General features: G+C 43.0%; 1 protein-coding gene and 1 long non-coding RNA gene across 2 annotated transcripts in view; both read left to right on the top strand.

The window, feature by feature from the left end:
* The window catches only part of nr2f1a (nuclear receptor subfamily 2, group F, member 1a), a 7,719-nt gene extending 1,746 nt beyond the window's left edge, over positions 1 to 5,973 (top strand). The window contains exons 3-4 of the mRNA XM_020594343.1: positions 1 to 511; positions 4,000 to 5,973. The exon at positions 1 to 511 is cut by the window's left edge and continues 4 nt beyond it. Coding sequence (XP_020449999.1) covers positions 1 to 511; positions 4,000 to 4,274 — 786 coding nt within the window. The 3' untranslated portion in view covers positions 4,275 to 5,973. The remainder of the gene's footprint in view (positions 512 to 3,999) is intronic.
* Positions 5,974 to 9,947: 3,974 nt separating this feature from the next.
* Positions 9,948 to 21,156, top strand: part of LOC109957057 (uncharacterized) — a 21,100-nt gene continuing 9,891 nt past the window's right edge. The window contains exon 1 of the long non-coding RNA XR_002274495.1: positions 9,948 to 10,210. This is a non-coding gene — a long non-coding RNA (uncharacterized LOC109957057). The remainder of the gene's footprint in view (positions 10,211 to 21,156) is intronic.

The following is a 21,156-nucleotide window of genomic DNA, read 5'->3' as shown; positions in this document are numbered from 1 at the left end:
ATGCCTCCAACCCAGCCCAACCCTGGCCAGTACGCGCTGACGAACGGGGATCCACTGAATGGTCATTGCTATCTGTCCGGATACATCTCGTTATTGCTGCGGGCCGAGCCTTACCCGACGTCCCGGTACGGGAGCCAGTGCATGCAGCCCAACAATATCATGGGTATCGAGAACATCTGCGAGCTGGCGGCTCGTTTGCTCTTCAGCGCCGTGGAGTGGGCGAGAAACATCCCTTTCTTTCCCGACCTGCAGATCACCGACCAGGTGTCCCTTCTCAGGCTGACATGGAGCGAGTTGTTTGTGCTTAACGCTGCCCAGTGCTCCATGCCTCTACATGTGGCCCCTCTGCTCGCCGCGGCGGGCCTCCACGCCTCACCGATGTCCGCGGACCGCGTCGTGGCTTTCATGGATCACATCCGAATCTTCCAGGAGCAAGTGGAGAAGCTTAAGACTCTGCACGTAGACTCGGCAGAGTACAGCTGCCTCAAGGCCATCGTGCTTTTTACATCAGGTGGGTGTCCAACATGTCACATAGGAACGTGTCAATTGTCAAATGAGGCCTATATGCAGTAATGTTACTTGGGAGCGAGGCTCGCAAGGGCGAAGGACTGTGGCATGAAGAATATGGCTGTCAAGTATAGGCTGGTCACAAATCTGAGTTTACGAGATGCTTGTGCTGCCAATGGAATAGCCATTTTGTCGACCACATGCTAAATGTCCACTTAAATGCATTCCCATGTCAGTTACAGCCGCAGCCTAAGATGTGCACAAACAAAACCATAACGATTGAGCGTTTTAAGGTGTAACACCCAGTCCACTGCGTTTAAAACAGGATATAATTGACAGTCTCCTGTATGTAAACATATGATCATTTGGGGGTTTCAACTTTTTTCTTGAACGTGTCTCAACCAAGACCCAGGCTGTAGGTACGCGGCCATAAATTTTGGAACAGGTGTCAAATAATTGAGCGTAAAGATGAAATAGTCGATCACTCGGTGATATATGACAGCTGATGGATTTATGAGTGTTGGTGCATGCTTTTATCCTTGTTTGGTGTGCACAAACACGTGTCTTTGGGGGCAGGAAATAATCCCTAGCAGACTGAGATCAAAAAAGCTGATGGAAGTTGGCTCATATGTCAGTGTATTGTTTCTGTAGGACAGAGCAGAACAGAGCAGAATGTGGATTAATCTTAGCTGACCTATTAATTTTCTTAGTTATTGAGAATAGTTTCTCTTGTCGCACCCGCTTTGAAAAGTCATCAGCAGCAATTTTCAAAAGTAACCTACATTGTTGATAGCTTAATTGATGGCTGACTGGGGCAAGGTCCTAAAGGTCCTCATTTACCGTCGGTGCCTAATTTAGATGCTATTTTGGAGTTGCTTGTGTACGTTTGGTGCCATTAAGCCTGTTATATCAGGGGAATCTGGTGATGATGGAAAGAAGAAGGAAAGTCTAAACTCACGTACAGGCCCCAAACTACTTCTGCACTTACCTCAGAGGTCTGACCTCATTTGGCCCATTACAAAATTTGGTAACATGGTTGTACGTGATCTATAATTGGGCACGTTTGTGATAAAATATGGACTTTTACTGTGGTTTTCATATTTGGATTTATATTGAAATAATAGCCACTGTCAACACCCCTGGAAAGCGCCATAACTCCATTTTACATTGAGGGTGATTACACTAGTCTTGTTGTCTAGCATATTGTAAACAGTTGTTGATAACATTTTCCACACTACATTGAAATGTCTTACAGTGTGTGCAACTTAATAATAAAATATATATATAATCAGGACCTAAATCATCCAAACTCACCAAAGTTTGAGAGGTCACCAAACCTGTAAGGAAGAACTCAGAGATTATATTTCAAGCTACCAAACCACCTTCAACATTCACTTTTCCTTGTTTTGGCGAACATGACATTACCACATAGGATTTTTCTGCAGTTCGAAAACTTTCTATTAAATTAAATATATTCTTAGTTTCAGGAGCCATCAGAAGAACTTCACATTTGCGGTAAATATATATTTTGCCACAATAAATACGTATACCAGCACTCAGTTACCACACTTATGTAACATGACAGACGGTTGGAGTGGCTTTATTTACATCCTGGATCCGTGCGCACTGACATACGTCTTTGACCATATTTTCAGCAATTCTCCCTAGATTACCCAGAGAAAGTTCATCCTCACACTAGCATCCTCCGTGTTTTCTAACAAATCATTTAGTTAGGTTGATAGGCTACAACTGGTGCTGGCTGTAACACGTCATGTGGCACTTTGCCAAAACCAGCGTGAATTGTTTGCCTTTATAACAGCAGATTTGCCAGTATTTGATGCATAGGTATTAGTGATCTGGTTAAACTATTTCACCACAGTTCAGGATCATTGTCTTACATTAACTCCTTATCCACGTGTGTGCCTTTGCTCTCCTACCACAGAAATAGTCGTCTGCGAATCTGGACGCTGTCTGCGCCCATGTACCAGCCTACTGAGACAGAGGTGTGCAGGGCTGCAGGCTGCAGGCAGGCCTTAGGGAAAACTATGGGTTGTCTTTGACCAGCTTTTTGCATACAGGGCACTGGACATGGGGCCGGACTAAGGTCACAGTAAATCACCCCGAGATCTCAGCTTTGCCCTCGGGTTCATAAGGTTATTGTGTCTGGCTATAGTGAGTTATAGCACCGAGAACTCACGAGGAGGCATAAAAGCCTCTGGCCTGTGTTTAATGTATTAGTGTTTGAACACTAAAGCTGTCTTTCTTGTGTAGTTTCTACGGAAGCACAGCTCAGAACAGAATATTTTAAGGACAGCCTACACTCCATGTGGGACCATATACGCCAGCAGTTATGCTGCTTGCGTTTACAGCAGTTTATAAGCCGTAGAACATGCATGCTGGGGTTGTGTGAAAGCAGCTCTCTTTATAACAGGCTAAAACGTCGTTCGACACTAACAAGCCTTATATGCTTTTGTCTACATTGAAGCGTGGCTGCACAAGGCTGCATAACCCACCAGTGAGCACCAAAACACGTCTCGCCAGCGCTGTTGCACAGAGTCATTCTCTGGCATTTTATGTCGCTTCTGCGTGACTATTGACTTCACCTCCTCTAATAAATTTGATTGCTTCCAGCGGCCTGTCCTATAGGCGCCATCGAAAAACGGGCCAAGAGTGGTCTATGGAGAGAAGAGCGGCGAAATGACTTAACAGCTTACTGCAGAGTAATTAGGTCACATTACATCCAGTGCAATTTCAAATTCATCTGTGCCGTTTATGTTTCCTTATACTTGAATCCCCAGAGTCCAGACATCAAGAGCAGCGGCCTTTAGGCCTATAACCTACCTTTCGCCTTTGCTCCATAGCTCCAACAGTTCTTCCTGTACACGTTTATAGAACAGTTTTCATGCCATTTAGCTCTATATTCTTGTCGATTGTTGTGAGAGCAGGCAGAGATATCCTCCTCTGAGTTGTGCCTCCCCTACTCCAGGAGCAAGCCCCTTGTTTATTCTGTATGACAGTCCCACTCTCTCAGTGTGATGTAGCATGTTTGGGCAGTCTGTTTGCTCATTCCACTTTGTCAATATCACATAAAGGCTGATGTTGAATGATAACCAAAGTGCTTTTGCAGGACGTAAATTGGGTATAGCAAGGTGTGCGCTTGTCAAAGCTGAGCCCACATGAGGCGAAAAAAAATTACCATGTGGTTTTGTACTCATATTTTGTGCCTAAGTGCTACAGCTTTAAAAAGAATTATAATGAAAATGTTCTATATTTAATATCACTGTTCCTCTAGATGTTTGTGCTTCTTTGCAAGGGTCGCCACATAAGAAGCTGATATAGTTGAACATTATAATTCAGAGATATGTTGTTTCACTTGTTCCTCAGACTCTTTAACGATTACAATAATATCAGATTCAGGCACTTTTACACAAGTGTCGCAGCCTTAGAGACGTGACGAGTCTAACCCCAGTGTTTTTCTTGTGTATTTGTCAGACGCTTGCGGCCTGTCGGACGCTGCTCACATCGAGAGCCTACAGGAGAAATCCCAGTGCGCCCTGGAGGAGTACGTGAGGAGCCAGTACCCGAACCAGCCCAGCCGCTTTGGGAAGCTCCTGCTGCGGCTGCCCTCTCTGCGCACCGTCTCCTCGTCGGTAATCGAGCAGCTGTTCTTCGTCCGCTTGGTAGGTAAAACTCCTATTGAAACCCTCATCAGGGATATGCTATTATCCGGGAGCAGCTTCAACTGGCCTTACATGTCCATCCAATGATCCTTATATGAAAGTGGGAAAATGAGAGGAAAAAAGGACCAAAATTCAGCACCCCTCACCCCATCCTCCTTCAAGAAGACTATATATAGGACCTTTTCTGAGAAACTTGGAAGACATTACTTTTTTTCTGTCTTCTGGGACTGATGGAATACATTATGTACAGAAAATATTGGAACTGGACTTCACATCTCTGTAAATCCACCCCCATCTTCAAGAACAATACTCTTCATTTTGTAAAATACTAGTCTTTATTTTCCTTTTTTGTAAAAAATACAAATAAAATGAAAAACATCATATGCGCAGTAAGAAAAAAGAATCAAGACTTAGCGGGAAAATAATGTTTCCAAGCAATTATAAGAATTGTCCTGTGTCTATGTACCTCTCTGTTTTGTATTTTTTCTGGTTCCAAACCAGGGTTTCTGTGATTCTATACTAATAATTTTTTGATATAACCTTTTGCTTCTTATAATGAGTGCGATATATGTTGTCGAAGCTATGTTCTCCAAGAATTAAAATTGAAGTGAGAATTTAAAAACAGAAAAATAAAGAAATTTAGACAAATAAGAAACAGTCTAATCGCTATGACAATATCACCACTGATGGTTGAACTTTTTTTCCCAATTGATACGATGGACCTGCAACTGCAGCAAACTGACCTCCAGGACATTTTTACTGAGAGGACGTCTGGGGCGCCTTTCCCCGGGCCATGAATGCGTGTGGAGTCGATCATCAGTCAAAGAGGAGAGACATGAAAATCAAAAGCACTTTTAATATATCATTTCAAATACATTTTGTTTGTTTCGTCTTGAACATTTTCATTGTTTCTTGAATTTTATTGGTTGTTGCCTTCAATTTGCTTACTCCATGATGCAGCTTTTTGCAGAAGGGTCGGTTGATGAAGTTGTGTGATGGTGACTGTACTATTAAAAAAAGAAATAGGCAACGATGTCTCATTCTCAAGCATTTTCCTGGAAGCAAATGTCAAGGTGCTCGGGCTTTTTTTAAGCATCTGAGAGAATCTATCTCTGTGCGCTCCTGGCACAAGTGCAGTTGCGTCAGTATATCCTGTATTGTCTTACTGAAACATGTTATTCTGAATACACTGTTTATCTCTATTACACCTACCAGTGAAAACGAGGTGGTACAGGGGGTTAAATGTGGTAATGGTACAATGGTTGCATGCATTACATTTTAACAGACCAACGGACGTAACTGGCAATGCAGGCACAAAAAAGGGAAGGCTACATGTGAGGAAGTACAGCAGTGAGCTCTCTGCCGGCCTGTTAGCGCATTAATGTTTAATATTTTTCCCAGACAGCGAGGAAAGCCTGCGCACCACACAGAGCCACCTCCATCTTACCTCCTATGGCTTAATCAAAGTGATTCTCCACAAGCCAAACACTATTCCCCTCTGCCCCGTTCGTAAAAACTTTGCCTTGATAGAGCATGGCTCAATATTGATGTAGGCGTCATTTGGCAAAAGGGTTAGGCCCGGCTGCAAAGCTGCTGTGATATGCGTGATCAATCTGGAAAATGTATTTTACAGCATGTAAGCCAGTCGATAGGAACACCGAGTGTGATGCATTGTGTGAGAATAGAGGGGATGAAGGAGGAAGAAGGAAAGAAAGAGAGAGAGAGAGTCTATGGGGGCAGTGCAGAGGCAAATGAAACGTGTGATCAGGAAGGCAAGTGTGTGTGTGTGTGAGAGAGAGAGAGAGAGAGAGAGAGGAATAGAGGGGGAGAGAAAGAGATACATTCTGAGTCTAATGCGTATATCGATAAGTCCTCAATATACTAGATGGGCTTCTGTCCTTGCACTGGTCTGTCTGTGTGCGCCTTCCCTATTTTTCGTCTCCATATACTACACAAATGACATCTGAAGCCCAGTTATGGACCTAGAGCTACCCTCGGTGTCGTTACTGCGTTACACTCACACCTAGAGTGATAAAATGTGATAAATTAGAAGGCGTTATAAAGAAGAAAATGGGTTTTCAGTGTGACAATTATTAAATTTGCCTGTTAGTCCTCCACTCTTCATCATCAGACGTGTTGCTTGTGTGCCATATTGCCCACATCTTCATCTGCTGACTGGCAGTGATGAGGGGCAGGAGGACAGGAGCAGAGCTGCATGTAGCACGTTGCAGATATAGTTGTTGGAGCAGGTGTTGTGGTTGGAGCTGGCGGTGGTGGTGGGGGGGGGGGGGGGGGTATTCTGCTAGTGGGTTATTTATTTGTTATTGCCTGTCTCGTTCAAAGGCTACGATATTAAGCTATTTTATAGTTCGCTCTCATGCTGAAATTATGCTATAGGCTGTGCTTTAAGTTGTCCTCCGGTGTTCTTTCGAGAGCAACGTTTTTATTCTGGTGATTAATGTCTGGCCAGGCATATTGTAGCCCACTTATTAGCTACCAGTCGACCTGTCTGTGGCACTGGGTCAGTTGTCAGACGCCTTGTTGTTGCCTAGGCTACTGTACAAACATAAATGTGATATTTCTTCAGGTTAGATTGTTGTTTTCGTACTGTGGAATTCTTTCTTCCTGAGCTATGGGTCACATGAAAGTTGCAGAATAATGCGCTTTCTTTTTGTTGTACAATAGAAGCAGAATATGCTGAACTTATCCCCCTAGAAAAAGGAAATGAAACCCTCTAAAACTCAGCCTTAAAGCATATGATACCCCACCCCCCATCCCCCCACCCAAAAAAAACCCCACCATATCATAACTGAAGCTTATTTAGCGCGTTTGTCTTAACCGGTTTTTGGGGAATAATCCAGAGGATCGTTTCAGTGGATGGGACTGTAAATGTTTGTTTTTCAAAGAAAATGAATCTGGTTTCACCATGGCCATCACAACAGTCCGGGTCGTTTTTATTTTATGTAACTCAGGACTAAATTGTTTGCTGGGTTATTAAACGCAGCTTTCAGCTGCTTGTCTCACCATAATGTATTCTAAACCCCTGTAGAGTAACTATCCTCTAGTTGAGAGCATTCTGTTATACAATTGTTACACTACAGGCTATATAAAGCAATGGTTCAAAAACAGATGAAATGGTGGCATGTGTTCCTAATTAACGTTTCTGTATAGGCAATGCAAGCAAAACACGAGAGAACTCCAGGAAAATGAATATTTTATATTTAGACTGTGCACCATTTTTGGCTCTCTTCGTTTTGACAGAAGCTCAAATTAGTATATTTCGCAACACTTCAAATATTGAAATAATAGCCTTCAAATATTAGCCTTATTTTCGTGATGTGTCTACTAGACGTTTATCATCAAATTCCTCTTCTTCTGGTGTGATGACAGCACAATGTATACTGAATTAAATAAAAGAAAAGAGGAAAGTACAAAGTGCACTAAGGGAGGAGTACATGCATTGCCAGGTTGGACTCTGGCTGCGGTGGGTGAAGGAGATGGATATGTGGAGCACTATAGGCCCCATTTGTGTCTCTGTAATTTCGGAAACTCCGGTTACCAAAGTGTTACTACAAAATGAGTTAAATAACCATTTACCTTTGTCTGGTTTCATTCATCAAACCACAAGTGGAAGACTCCTAACATGGGGGGCTATTTGTTTGCTTTACACAAGCAGCTGGGTGCGATTTCACGTTTGAGATATCTGTCTGAGGGCGAAACATTTATTATCCTAAGTTGTCAGCCAACCTATTTTTCGAAAACCCTCAATGCAAGCCAGTGGTTTTATGCAGCTGCGGAAGGGTCCTACCGGCATTAACGTCACTTGATTTCATTTGTAGAAGCCTGGTTTTCACATCTGACAAATACTGTTGTTTGAGACAATAACACTTTTCAAATAAGTAGCTCCGTGTATGAATGGGGAGGCCCTCTAAAATATGACACGGCTTATTTCTCATATTGTCTTGTGCCTAAAAATGATGGCAACACAAGACAACAAGTGCTTCGTCTTGTCTGCCACGCACCTCATCTATACACGAGATGGCAAAATGGCTGGGAACTGCAGAGAGAGGACAAATGTCCAAAATTACATAGATTCTCGTGATGCTTGTGCTATATCACTGCAAACAGCCTGAGTTGCTTGTTGTACTGACTGTATACAGTCAATGAAGAGAGGCTTATCTTATGATTACAGCGTGCTGGTCTGAGATCAGTCTGTGAACCTCATAGTCAACCTTTAAGCCATGGATCAAATCCAGCCCTGCGGGGAATAAAATACCCCTAGTTGTGAATGTAACATAAGGGGACGGCGCTCGGGGGCACCTCCCTGCGCCCGTGTCGGTGTGTGTAGCTCATGCGTCTCTGTGTGTCTACGCGCAAGTTTGTCACGATTGTCACAATTGTGTGTAGGCAACAGTAGGATTTTTATATGTGTGTGTGAGGTCTTTCTGTATGTATGTGTGCGGGCGCGTTCTTTGTATGTCCGTGCGTAAAAAGCGTGTATGTATCAGCGTACGTAGCCTACGGGTGCGCGCGTACTGGTCGAGAGAGAAAGAGAAGTGGTTGTGAGAAAGCCCGGATCGCTGTGTAAGCGGATCCCTTTGTGTTGATTTAGGAAGACGTTTGCTGTATATAACGTTCAAGGCTGATAATATCATTGCCTGGCCAGATAAATAAAGCACTGGCCAGACCGTCGGGTCAGCTATCGATCCGCTTTTTCTCCCCGAGAGGGGAGTGAGGGTGGGGGGAGGGACGGAGGAGGAGGTACGCAGGAGGAGGAGGAGGAGGAGGGGGAATTGAGAAAGAGAAGGAGAGAAAGGGAGACCTCACTCATTAGCATTCCACAGCCATGGACTAAACGCTGACAACTAACAGAGATATCCAGCTCTACACCACCGCATGCATTTTCCCCCTTTGTCTTCTTCCCCATGGCCCTTCATTTCCAGGGGACAGATCTCTCGTCACAGCCAACACGTTTTTTATTTATGCCTTCTCCACTCTTTTCGCACAAATGGACCCGGTGCACAAGAGAGAAAACCTCCCAGTAAAGCAGAGAGAAAAAAGGGGAGTGATGTTGTAAAAGCTGTGCAGAAGTGACAGCGCTAAGCACACCGGCTTTACTTTGGAAAGATACAATTTTGTGTGGCTTGACAAAATAAAAGTGGAAACCGTTTTACACTGCAAACTAAATACTGTTACATTTAAATATCTGAGGTTAAAAAAAGCAGCCTCAGAGCTTCATTATGAGAAGGTGAATGATAATTTAATTCCCCAGTTAATTAGTACGTCAATATTTTTCTACTTAGCTTGTTTCCATTTACTGTCACAACTGCAGAAAATGTTTTTTGTCATAAAACGTTTGTGCAGTAGTTCTCTTTTAACGGTGTTCCATTAAAGCTGTTGAATAGGATAAACATGCAGACTTAATAACGCCGTCAGACCAAAATCACTGGATTCAGAATCTGTGAGCCTTGAAAAGCTGTCAAATAAAAGAGTTACACTTAGAATATTTTAGGGACAAAACATCTCCGACTGAATAAACTAAAACTTTGAAAGATCTGGAAAAAAGTGATATGACTATGAAGTGACTCCATTATCTGGAGATGCTGCTTTTTTCAGATGAATATATCTTAATATGCGCTCAAGTGTTTCCCAATAATGACAGCTGTTCATCTGATAGTAACTTCTTTCCAAGTTTTCTCCCCTCCCACCCCGGGGCCCCCGGTCTCTGTCTTGCTTTGTTGTTTTAAAATATGCATGTCTCTCCGGAATGCCAGTCACGGGTCCAAACTTTGTGTGTCCCAACCTCCCACATGATGAAATGATCCTTTTAAAGCGAGCTCAATATGTCTCAATCTGCACTCCTCTTCCCCCTGTAAAGCTTCTGGGCTCGGGACAAGGCCCAGAAATATATTAATTAAAGCGCACTACTACAGCCTCTTTAGTACTGGGGAAGGAGCAGTTGGATCAAGTCAAGCTCTGTCAGCGACGGATGGATAAAGATTCACGACAGGAAAAGAGAAAAAGTAAGGCTCATTTTGATGCTCTCTCCCTGTCTCCTTCTCCTCCTCCTCTCTTTTTACTTGTGTGTGCGTGCGTGTGTGTGTGTGTGTGCGTGTGTGCGTGTGAGTTCTTGTGTGTACTTCGAACTGAAGCGGATAAAGCCAGGGGGAGTGAGTGAGAAAGAGAGAGGGAGAAAGTGAGAGAAAGGGGTGGAGGGATATATAAGTAAAACTAAATGAGGGTGGACGTGTGTCTATGTTTCTGTGTGTCCGTATACATGCGTGCCTGCGTGCGCGCGCGTCTGTATATGCTTGTACCAAGAAATTAATCAGCAAAAAACTACAAAGTGTAAGTTTCCTCACTCTGTGAGCAGCCTACATGGGCCCTTGTTTGCATGAATGGGGGTGTTTACATGTATAAATGATGTGGAGAGTAAATCACAGCACATGAATAAAGAGACCAGGATGGTCTGGAAGGAAATGCCTCGGTTTAAAGGTTGAATCCGATGTAACCATGCGTTTGCAGCTCAGGTCGAGGCTCTTGATTCCCTCTGTCAGGTCTGAGAGGATGTGTGTACGTTTCTCAGCGCGGTGAAGTGCTAAAAGACAAAGCGACGTGCGCGTATAATAATTAGCACCGCACTCAGCTGCTAAATTGATCAGATGTGGAGAAAGTTGGAGTTGAAGCCCGCTAACCTGTTGCTCCTGGTCCAAACAACAACAACAACCCTAATCGTGTGATAACATCCCATGAGCCCTGCGGCGTTTCATCCCATAATAATCCGCCCCTTTAAAAATGTAAACACACCAACACTGAGAGATCTGCACAAACAAATTGAATGTATTTACCGTGTTCATGTATTAAATTCAGACACGTTTTAAGAGACATCCCAACAGTCTGATTATGTCAACATATGGGAGGCCATGCAGCAAGGCCCGGGCTTACATACCTGATAACGCCTGAGCTTTTCAGCAATATTTACGGCTTCTCTATCTAATACACTCCAGATGGTGTGTGACTGTGCCACCGCACTCAGCGAGCTCCTCAATTTTTACTCAGCAACATTTTGTTGCAATTACATCAACACTGAGACAGAATTTATTGGTGACCTAATTTGTCTGCATTAAATGCAAAAATAAAAAGAATAAAAAAATAAAGGAAACACGGTTTGGCCACTGTTAAGCTCCTCCTTATTTGCACGTGTCGTTTTTAAACCGCTCTAAAGTTTACTTTTGCAAAAATCTTTTAAAAGTCTCATTAAAGTACAGAGCTCAAATAGCCCCCATTTATGCTTTGATGGCTTAATATATTACGAAGACAAAACACGGGCCGCATTCATGGCTGGCCAATCTTTGTTGTCGCCTGTGTATTTTTTCAAGCCAGTCACTCAGGCAGAATAAAGCCGGAGTGAGCCCACACCCTCTCTAGTCTTTTGCTATATTATCCACTGACAATAAATTGGTGAGCTTTTCAGCAGGTATCCAACCTCTCCACTAAACACGTGAAATGTCATTTGCTAAGGATGTGGTTAATAGACTCATTCCGTTTATATATATACACTGTATATACTTTTATTATTATTGGAGTAGTTAGTAAAAGTAAGTGTGTCTTCTGCAGAGCATCTTGTTTTTTCAGTGCGTTTGTGCAAACACTCAGGAAAGTGTTATCTGAATACAGAAATTACATCTATCTATGTATCTATCTCTCTATCTATCTATCTATCTATCTATCTATCTATCTATCTATCTATCTATCTAGTGTGTGCTGTTTTATTTTACTGTCAGAGTTGTAGTTCATACTGTTGCTATCTGTTACCTGGATTGCTCAGAGAAGCTGCTGTAGGTCTATTATGATTGACTGAAACGATGCATTGAAGGGTATTTTTCATCTATGCCACGGGGAACCGCGCCTGACAGTGGTAAGGTTTCCCACTGACTCCCTTTAGTCTCCATGCTTGGTTCTCTCTCTCTCTCTCCCTCTCTCCCTCTCTCTCTCCCTCACTCTCTCTGCTCAGAGAACATGCGGCATGTTGATAAATACATGTCTTTTTTCCATCGTACTCAGCATCATCCATCAAATTTGTGTGTCCATGTTACACTGTGCTTAAGGGAGGGAGGGGATGCCGGTAGTCGAGCAGAAACACACTAGATCGCCAACAAGGGGATGTGCTGCTCTCTCTGCACACTAAATGGTTACTTGATCATTCGCGCTGTGTTCTGGTCATGTTAATGTGGTGAATTCTCTTAAGTCAGGTTATGCCAGGGTTATGCTGTGTGCATATTTTTTACCCGTTTTTTTTTTTTTTTTTTTTTTTTTGCTGTGCTCTCTGGGTTAATAACCTCTTCACGCACTATAACCACTGTGTTTTGATCCTAGAAATAAGTTGGATAGAGCTTGGACCACTCTAGAGAAGGCCAGTCGCCTTGTGGTTGCAAACTCTTTGTGGCCCCACATACCGCCGCTGTGATTATAGAAGTGCCTCCTCTCCCTTGTTAAAGGACAGAAGCTCTAATCTAGCCTCTGTGTCGCCCCAAAAGCTAGCTGCTATAGTGAAGATGTGTGTGTGCGTGCGTGCGTAAGAGTGAGTGGGGGTCGGTTGGAGAAAAGTCACTTCTCTTCAAAGGCCATAAACGCATCTCATTTGAATGGCGATTTTTCTAGGTGCTATTTCACAGCCAAGATTCCTGAATGTGTATTTTTTGTGCGATATTGAATTCCTAGATGGCTCTGGTGGAGGGATATCAATATTCCCATTTCTCCACAAGCTGCATTCTGCTGCCAGTGTGGTATTTTGTTCATGACTACACTACAGACACCACCGCCTCCATTCCTGCGCCCCCCCACCACCCCACCCCACCCCGTTCAAATGCATTTGCATCCGTTGATGATATCAGTAAAGAATTGCTGGCACCGTATGAGGCAGGGTGGGGGAAGAAGGCTTATTTGGATAAAACTGGACTGCAGAGTGGACACGGCCCTAAAGGTCAGTCACCCATTCATGTCAAGGTGGCAGGGGGTGTGTGTGTGTTGGGGGGTCGGAATGGGATTGCCAAAGAGGCTTATTTGCAAGCGGGCGTATATTTGAAGCAAGGGAGTGAAAAGAAGTGGACCACAAAGCTCTTCATACTTCAAATAACGCCTCGTCACATCTTCACTCTTCCCTTTCCAAGCAGGCGGCTGGTATATAAGGAAGGTGGGGTCTCAACACTATGGCATGGCCTGCAGAAACATGTAGCAGAAAATAAAACATGGGTTCCACAGAGTGGATCATAGGTGCACAAAAGAATGGGTTTCTGGGGTTCCCCTTTACTGGGTTACTCCGATTTGTGCAAATAAAATAGTGGGTGAATTCAAATAAGGGGCCCACTGTGATTGTTAGAAAGGTCCTTTAATGCTACTGATGTGGAACATCTCGTATAATCTCACGGGCTTGTTTACAGCACCATAATGCTGACGAGATAGAAAACCCTTCTGAAAGCATTCTTTAGAGCACAAAACAGTGCTTTGCCACAGAGCCAACCTATAATTTTCAGATTACTAGACTATATAGTAGATTTCTGGTACTAGTGCAGAATGCAAAAAAATGTCTTTAAAAAGAAAAAGGGAAATAAAAAAGAAAAAGGTATGTATGGTACATAGTGCAGCTGTTCTGTGGTCTTACAAAAGCAGACATTATGCCACTCACTTTTCAAATATTTCCTAGATTTTTTTTTTCTAAACTATAGTGATGTCATTTTGTATTAATTTTGTTCTTTATGTAACACATCACCAGTGACCAGATACCGCTTCCACTCACAACATCCTCACCACCGACTAGTAGATCATGTAAACAATATCACGTAATGACAGAACACGCACTAAAACTGCAAATATATTGAATTAATAAATCAATTAATGCACTCTCCTGACGCACATACTGGGTACCCTAATTTACTTTGAGGGCACAGTCACCATCCGTCGCGAGTGTCTACGCGCACGCCCCCAAACACATACGCGCACACGCGTACAGACATCTCTTCATCACTGTGCATATATAATAAAATGAGGTGAGGTCCATCGCAGTGGATCGAGTCACAGTTCCATTACAGCTATTTCCAAATGGTGGCCTAGTTGTGAGTTTGCCTGCACAGTCTAAACTTTGCTTTCACCGTGGAGGCTGTGGGGGATTAGTGAAAGCCTTAACCCAGCCACTGTTGTCACAAATTGCTGGTTGTCTCGGGGCGAATGACGAGATAACGAATATGAGAATTTTTGCCTCTGACACCTCGGTTCATATATCACTGCAAAAGCAGAGTAATCACTCATGTGTTGTCTTACACTTCGGCGTCATGTTTAAGTGATGTCTTAAAATTGTACATTTGGATTTATTTTACTTCCTAAACCTTAAAAAAAAAACAAATAAAAATGTATTTTGTAGTTTGGCTTTGGGTATATGCTCTAATTCACTATGTGAATGATCTAAAATGATATACATATTGTGTCACCTATAAAACAAGATCAAAGATGTCATGTCAATCTAACCTTTAACAGCAAATCGCAGGATGAATGAAGTACAGGGAAGTCTGATCATTTTAGATACAGTACTCTGCACTGATTGGTGCCTTAATAGTGCTTGTGCTCCTCTGCTCGCGATTAGACTTTTAGCACTGCCATTGTTATTATTCATCATTATTACTGCTGGTACTGTAGATGACATAACCACTATTGCTGTTACTGCACCATCATTACCAGCTATAATGTTTCAGGGAAAGCGACTTATTTCTGCCTTTGTATATAAAATAATGGCTGCTGTGAGGAAGGGAAGATTACTACAAGTGGACGAGGATGGACGCATATCACTGACCATTTTACACACGACTCCACTTTTTTTCTGTGGTCAAACCCTCTTAACACCAGTCAGACCTGTATATATATATATGAAACTGATTCGCAAATATGCACTCGACAGAAGATGTATTGTTTGCTTGTGCACATACACATCCCCAGTAAAGCGCTGTGATGAAGCTTGAGAGTGATAATATCGATCGATTTTGTCAAGTGAGGGAGACACCAGCCGCCCTTCCCCTCCCACACCCACTGTGACATTAAAAGTTCTCTCATTTTCAGCTTGACCACTGATCAGCTGCTTTGCCATCTTGACCCCATGCACATTAAAATAAGACCCGGTGGAGAAATTAAAAAAAAAAAAGCAGTGGACGTTATACTAACACTAATTCATCGATTTGGGCTGGTTCATGTATTAATCTTGTGCAAATGGCAAGCTCGCGCAGCAGGCACGGCAGGGCTGGGATCGGGCTGTGGCATGCATGATACACAAAGTTTTTTTTTTTAGTATTTGGAGAGCGCTAAACCGCAGCGCTTTGTTGTGGCGTCCCTCTGCGCCCCTGTGTGCTGTGTGCGTAAAGACAGCCTCTCCCCCCCTCCTCCTCTCTCCCCGAGACCCTCCATGCTGTTATTGTTTCTACCTTTGTTTGCTAGATGGCGCTCTGCGTTGTGGGACCCTCTGATACAAGAACCGCCTCATACTCTCTCTCTCCTCAGCACTGCGCTCAGCCCACAGTCCACAGCAGAGCAGCTTTTCCACAGCCATTTTTAACCAAGAATTTAAAGCCACTCAAACGACTCTAACACAATCCCACCACCGTGAGCAGCGGGGGGAGATTTCTAATTGCATTATCTTATATCGAGCGATATTTTTGTGTGTTTTGTTAAGCTGTGGAATCACGTCGATCAAACCCCGCGATCACCAAGGATTTTAGTTTTAAGGCAAAATCATAATAACACCATCGCTCAGCATTCGAGCTTTAATTGTTTGTTTTAACAGTGTAACGTTGCAGAACATATACACTAATGCAAATTAAAATTATGCTGGAAGGAACAAAATGACTTTATCCATTTTCAAGTAAATAATGTCTCATTACTTAAAGCATATTTCATGTGGAGATGCACCAAAGAATTACGTTTACAGTAGAAAGACTTTGCAACATTTTGGCTTTTTAAGAAAATCACCTGAATGAACCGTTCGGTATAAAAGCACATCAAGCTTATTATTTCACTGAAAAATGATAAAATTAGCAAAACCTAACCTTCATATAATTATGTCATTTTGATCATTTCTTAGCAATCCAACGAACATCTGTCCGACTTGATGTATTTTAGACTGGTTACAACCGAGGGGAGGAAAGAGCCCATTGTATTGTTTGCTGAGTGGCCCACTCTGCTCTAAGATATACTGCTGCAGTTACACTTTCACTAAATAGCGGCTTGTCGGTGTCTGACGTTGATGAATGTGTTGGAGACTTGGAGAGCCTTTTAAAGCTGTCTTAAAAAGCGCCGTGGCCCCAGATCGGCCACAAACAGCTCAGGTGCAGGGGGCCTTAATACCGCAGTGAATGACAAAGAAACGCGCACTTATTTGGAAAAAGTCACTGATGCAATGACAACTAGACTCTGCAAAATTTCAAACTCGGGTTTACTTGCATAATTGTGATGTAAACCCGATATAATTTTGAGGTGACTTATTTAAAGATGTTGCTGTTTGTAGAAACAATTGTTCTTTTTATGAAGATTATTTTGTCTCTAGTTTATGTCGGTAGTTGTGCTGCTTTATAATGATGGCCATCTGGAAATCCTGTATGTTAACCGGCTTTTAATTTCCTTAAAAATCACCGGATAGCTCAAGAAAATAGATTTTCTCTCATGTGGCAGAAGATGAACACAGTGGGAGTACAGCCCATGTGCGCTGGTGGTTTGGGCTTTTTTCCTCCCAGTGGCTTCATTTATTCTCATGACGACATGTAAAATACAGACGTGAACTTCTAGATTATATATTGACATTTCTTTCGATAAACGGCCAATTTATAGTCGACTCTAACATACATTTAAGATTTCATTGGCCTGAAGTGTCCCTGAACTTTAATACCTGTTACAACCAATAGATTAGGACAAAACACACTAACAACAAGCAGCATAAACTGGACCTCGCTGAGACCTTCTAGTTTACAGAACAGTCTAATCACAGGCAAGGTTTCATTGTTGACTGAGCTATATTACCCATTTGTTCCAGACAGCCCCTCACACACACACACACACACACACACACACTGTCACACTTCCTCCCCCGTTGGATCCTGGGTGGTGTGGCACAGCAGGTTTGCTTGTTCTGTATACGGGACCTCTCCACCTGCAGCCTCCAGAAGACACAAACATAGTCAGGCTTCACCTCGTTCCCTCCAAATCCATGTCCTCTCTTCCTGCTATTTACATGAGCTGGCCTGCACTTGGCTAACACGTTATTAGCAAGCGGGGGAGAGTGGGAAGCAGCATTCAATTATTATTTTTTTGAACAATGGGCATGGGGCCGTCATACATTTGGAGTGTTTGAGTAAGGCTCTCTTGGTATTTGTTTTCCTCGACTTAACAAGCCATCACCTCACATACATATAGAAGCGAAATGGCTCGGAGATCCTGCAGGCAAAGGGCGGGTTGCAGGTTGAGTTTAAGGTGGAATAAAGCACGGGGACAACGCGTCTGATGGCCTCGACTGAAACTGATCAGCGATCACGTTCACAAATGTAAAACCCACACAGTGGTCTCTTTGCCTCTTGGTATCCACACCTGTGCGCCTCTCTGAAATCACAAGCTACTTTGATTCTGGAAATAATTCCAACGTCCGAATATAAAGCTAAGATTTTAATACCACCCAACCTCTGTCGACACTAATTCACTCATTTTCGGTCATTCCTTTCTTTCCTCTCTTAATCGAATTTGCCACATTTAGCTTGGTGTGCGGATTTTGAAGCATAAGCAGCCGTTTGGGCTCTTATCCCTGGGATGGCAAAGAATACGAAGGTTTGTCATCATGTCTTAAGTAGAAAAACAAGATATTTCGCCGCCACAGTGGGATTTTAACGAATTAAAATATCTCACTGCTTGCCTGTGATAAAAAAAGGTATGGGATTGAGGCGCTCACTCGTTAAGTAACTTGCTGTCAGTATAGTTAGCAGTGCTCTGATATGGACGGTGGCTGCAGAGCTTCATCTCTTGGGGTTTTAATTAACAAGCTGTCTCAAAGCTGTAGAGCTCCATCAAACAGCCCCTCTCTCTCTCTCACACACACACACACACACACACACTCTCTCTCTCTCTCTCTCTCTCTCTTTCTTCACCAGTAAATCTTATCCTGTCAGTGCCTTGGGCTCTCTCTCAAACTTTAGACGTTCTGGTTCCCAGATCAACTTGTTACCACAGTATGTGCACCAGCTGATAGGGTGTAACTACTCTGAGAAGATTTGCAAAATATAAATTGCTTGTTTTCTCTTTTTGCTTAGCATCTATTTACATGCACTGATGCGCACGTTTATTCACCAGACGCCTACATCTTGGACATATTCTGTCGGGTTTGACTTCTAATATTTTGCTTGAAGAACTGTTGCCTTCCCTGCAGCTCATGTGACAGAGAAATGACTTATATAATCTGTTCAAATGGGTGAAATCCTTCATTTTGTTTCACAAATGTGAGATGATGTATCTTTATGGCTCTGAATAGTGTTTTAAATTACTTTTAAAATCAAATGGTTATATCGGCTCTACCTCAACCAACACTAGCACATTCACAGAAGCTACTTTTTTGAATTATGACCAGGCTCCTTTTATTTTTGATACACTGGGTTCATCTGATTAGCAGCTGTGACATTTTCAGTGCAGGACTTTTAATTGCGTATAAGAGGGATTCTTGGACAAGTGATCCTCTGTTTCACTAATATTACGGTTGAAATCCAGGTCGTTGAGTAGAGTTGATGATACGGTGATAATATTGAAAGTGAAGTGAAGTCATATAAGGACAGGTGGGTGGTTTAAGGACAAATAAAAAACATAATCTTTGTGTCAGTGGAACTGGGTATTGTTTACATAGGCGGTTGGCGCAACAGCCAGTGTAAACCGCAGACCTCTTATTGATTTACCACTGCATCATATACCACAGTGTAAGCACATGGCTCCAGGAGTGTGTCCTTGTGAAAGAAGCAACTCTCCCTCCCTCTCTCTCTCTCTCTCTCTCTCAGCCTATAGTAAACTTGGTGCTGGGCTCCCACCGAGGCCCAGACGGGGGTAATTTGATAGCAAGGCAAGGGTCAAGACAGTGCGCTGTCCATGGTGCTGCGGCGGGGCAGGCTGGATGTTATCATCAAATTAGACAGGACAAGTTTCAAATCGATGCCACCCCCGGATGTCTGGAGACCGCCAGCAGTCGGAGTTAAAGTCCTAACAAGTCCCCCCTGACAGGTCAACACCTCAACACAAACACACAGCTCTGATGCAGCAGCCTACAGGTCAGCAGCGCTGTGTTGGCGAGATAAGCACCAATCCCGCTGAACGCTTTAAGTGAAATAGAGCTTTAGGTCGCCTGCTATTCCGCGGGCCCTGCATGAGACCCGGGCAGTTGAGGTTGGATGCCATGCTATTATATATATTTTTTTCTTTTTTCAAACATGTGATGTTATTGAGCTTTCCGATTCATTTGTCAAGCGCACACACATCTTGGTGTCTAATAAAAGCAGTGGACATACAGTTATGGATGGTCAGAGTTTAAGTAACTGCATAACTTTCTGGACTAACTGTTATTATAATGACATGAATATAGTTGTGGACAAAAGGACTGCACGGCCAGTAGCCAAGACGTGCGTTCTTCATCCTGTTTAATGTCGTTTTGATCTATTTAATGAAAAAAGAACCTTTTCTGTCATTTTCAGATCAAACATGATGTCAGTCTAAAAGTATTTTGTTTTGCACCCAGGTTGCCTGAAATGAGCTGCATTTTATTTGTACCACATTCTGCAAAACATGGAAAATGTTTGACTTTTAATTGCGTTTTTCATTGCAGTCAGACCGAAATCGCTGTTTCTAAAGGAGAAAAACAGTTGTAGCTGCAATATGTACGTTTTGCTGTAAGTTCACTAAATTAAAAAGGTTTTAAAAACAAATTAAATCAACTCTTACTTTATTTTCATTTTTTTATAATGCAACGTATTCAAATCTAAATAAATAAACGCATGAGAAACATTTTTAAAAGGATTTATCTCGACTCTGTTGCAAAAGTAAAAGCGATGAGTTGGACCTATATGTATAGATGCATTGTATGCGTTTATCCAAAGAATAAAAGCCATTGGTAGCAATTCATTTGTGAAAGATCAGAAGTGAACGAGCTAAGAGGGGACCGCAGAGATGAGGGAAGAGGCCACTGATTAGAGATGCTGCCAATCTGTCACCACCTGACAGCTTTTGCTGCGGGGATAAACAGCAATAAAGTAGAGTTGGCCGCTGTGCTGTTCACTTCACACACACACACACACACACACACAGCTCGCCACCGGAGGAGCAGGTAAATGCATTCAATTCCTCGCAGCCCCTCCACCCCTCGCCTATCATCGCCTCTGTCTCCCTCCCTGCATGTCAAACTACCCCTTCCTCCCGTCCTTCCTCCGTCAAACTCTCCTCTTTTCATCCTCCCTGCTGACTCAGGTAGCAAACACAATGAGGACCTTAGCGACAAGAAAGAGAGCTATTCAACCGGATGGAGAGATTGTGGACGGCAGAGAGGGAAAGAAACGTTATATTTGAATGGCTGATAAAGAATTGAAATAGATGGGAACAAAGTCTAAGCCGTCTGGGTGGGGGTGGGTGGTTAGGGGGGAGGCTGCAAGGTGACTGCAGGCCCTTTAATAACCGTCTGTCATGGTGTGGCCCGGTTAATTTGAGTTCATTGGATGGCAATAACTTCATTTAGACCTTCATCTCTTTTTGGGGTGGATGTAATGAGGATGCAGGATGCTGCCAGTGAAAGGCCGCTCCCTCAGTAATAATAACTTGGATCTTATTCTTACCCCACGCGCTGCCGTGTTTATCCTCGGAGGGCTGCGTCCACATGATGAAACTCATCTATAATGTGTGATTTAATATCGTGTTGCACTCT

Source organism: Monopterus albus, unplaced genomic scaffold (genome assembly GCF_001952655.1).
Source record: "Monopterus albus unplaced genomic scaffold, M_albus_1.0 scaffold23.1, whole genome shotgun sequence".
Taxonomy (NCBI): Eukaryota; Metazoa; Chordata; class Actinopteri; order Synbranchiformes; family Synbranchidae; genus Monopterus; species Monopterus albus.
This window is presented reverse-complemented; position numbering and strand designations above follow the sequence as displayed.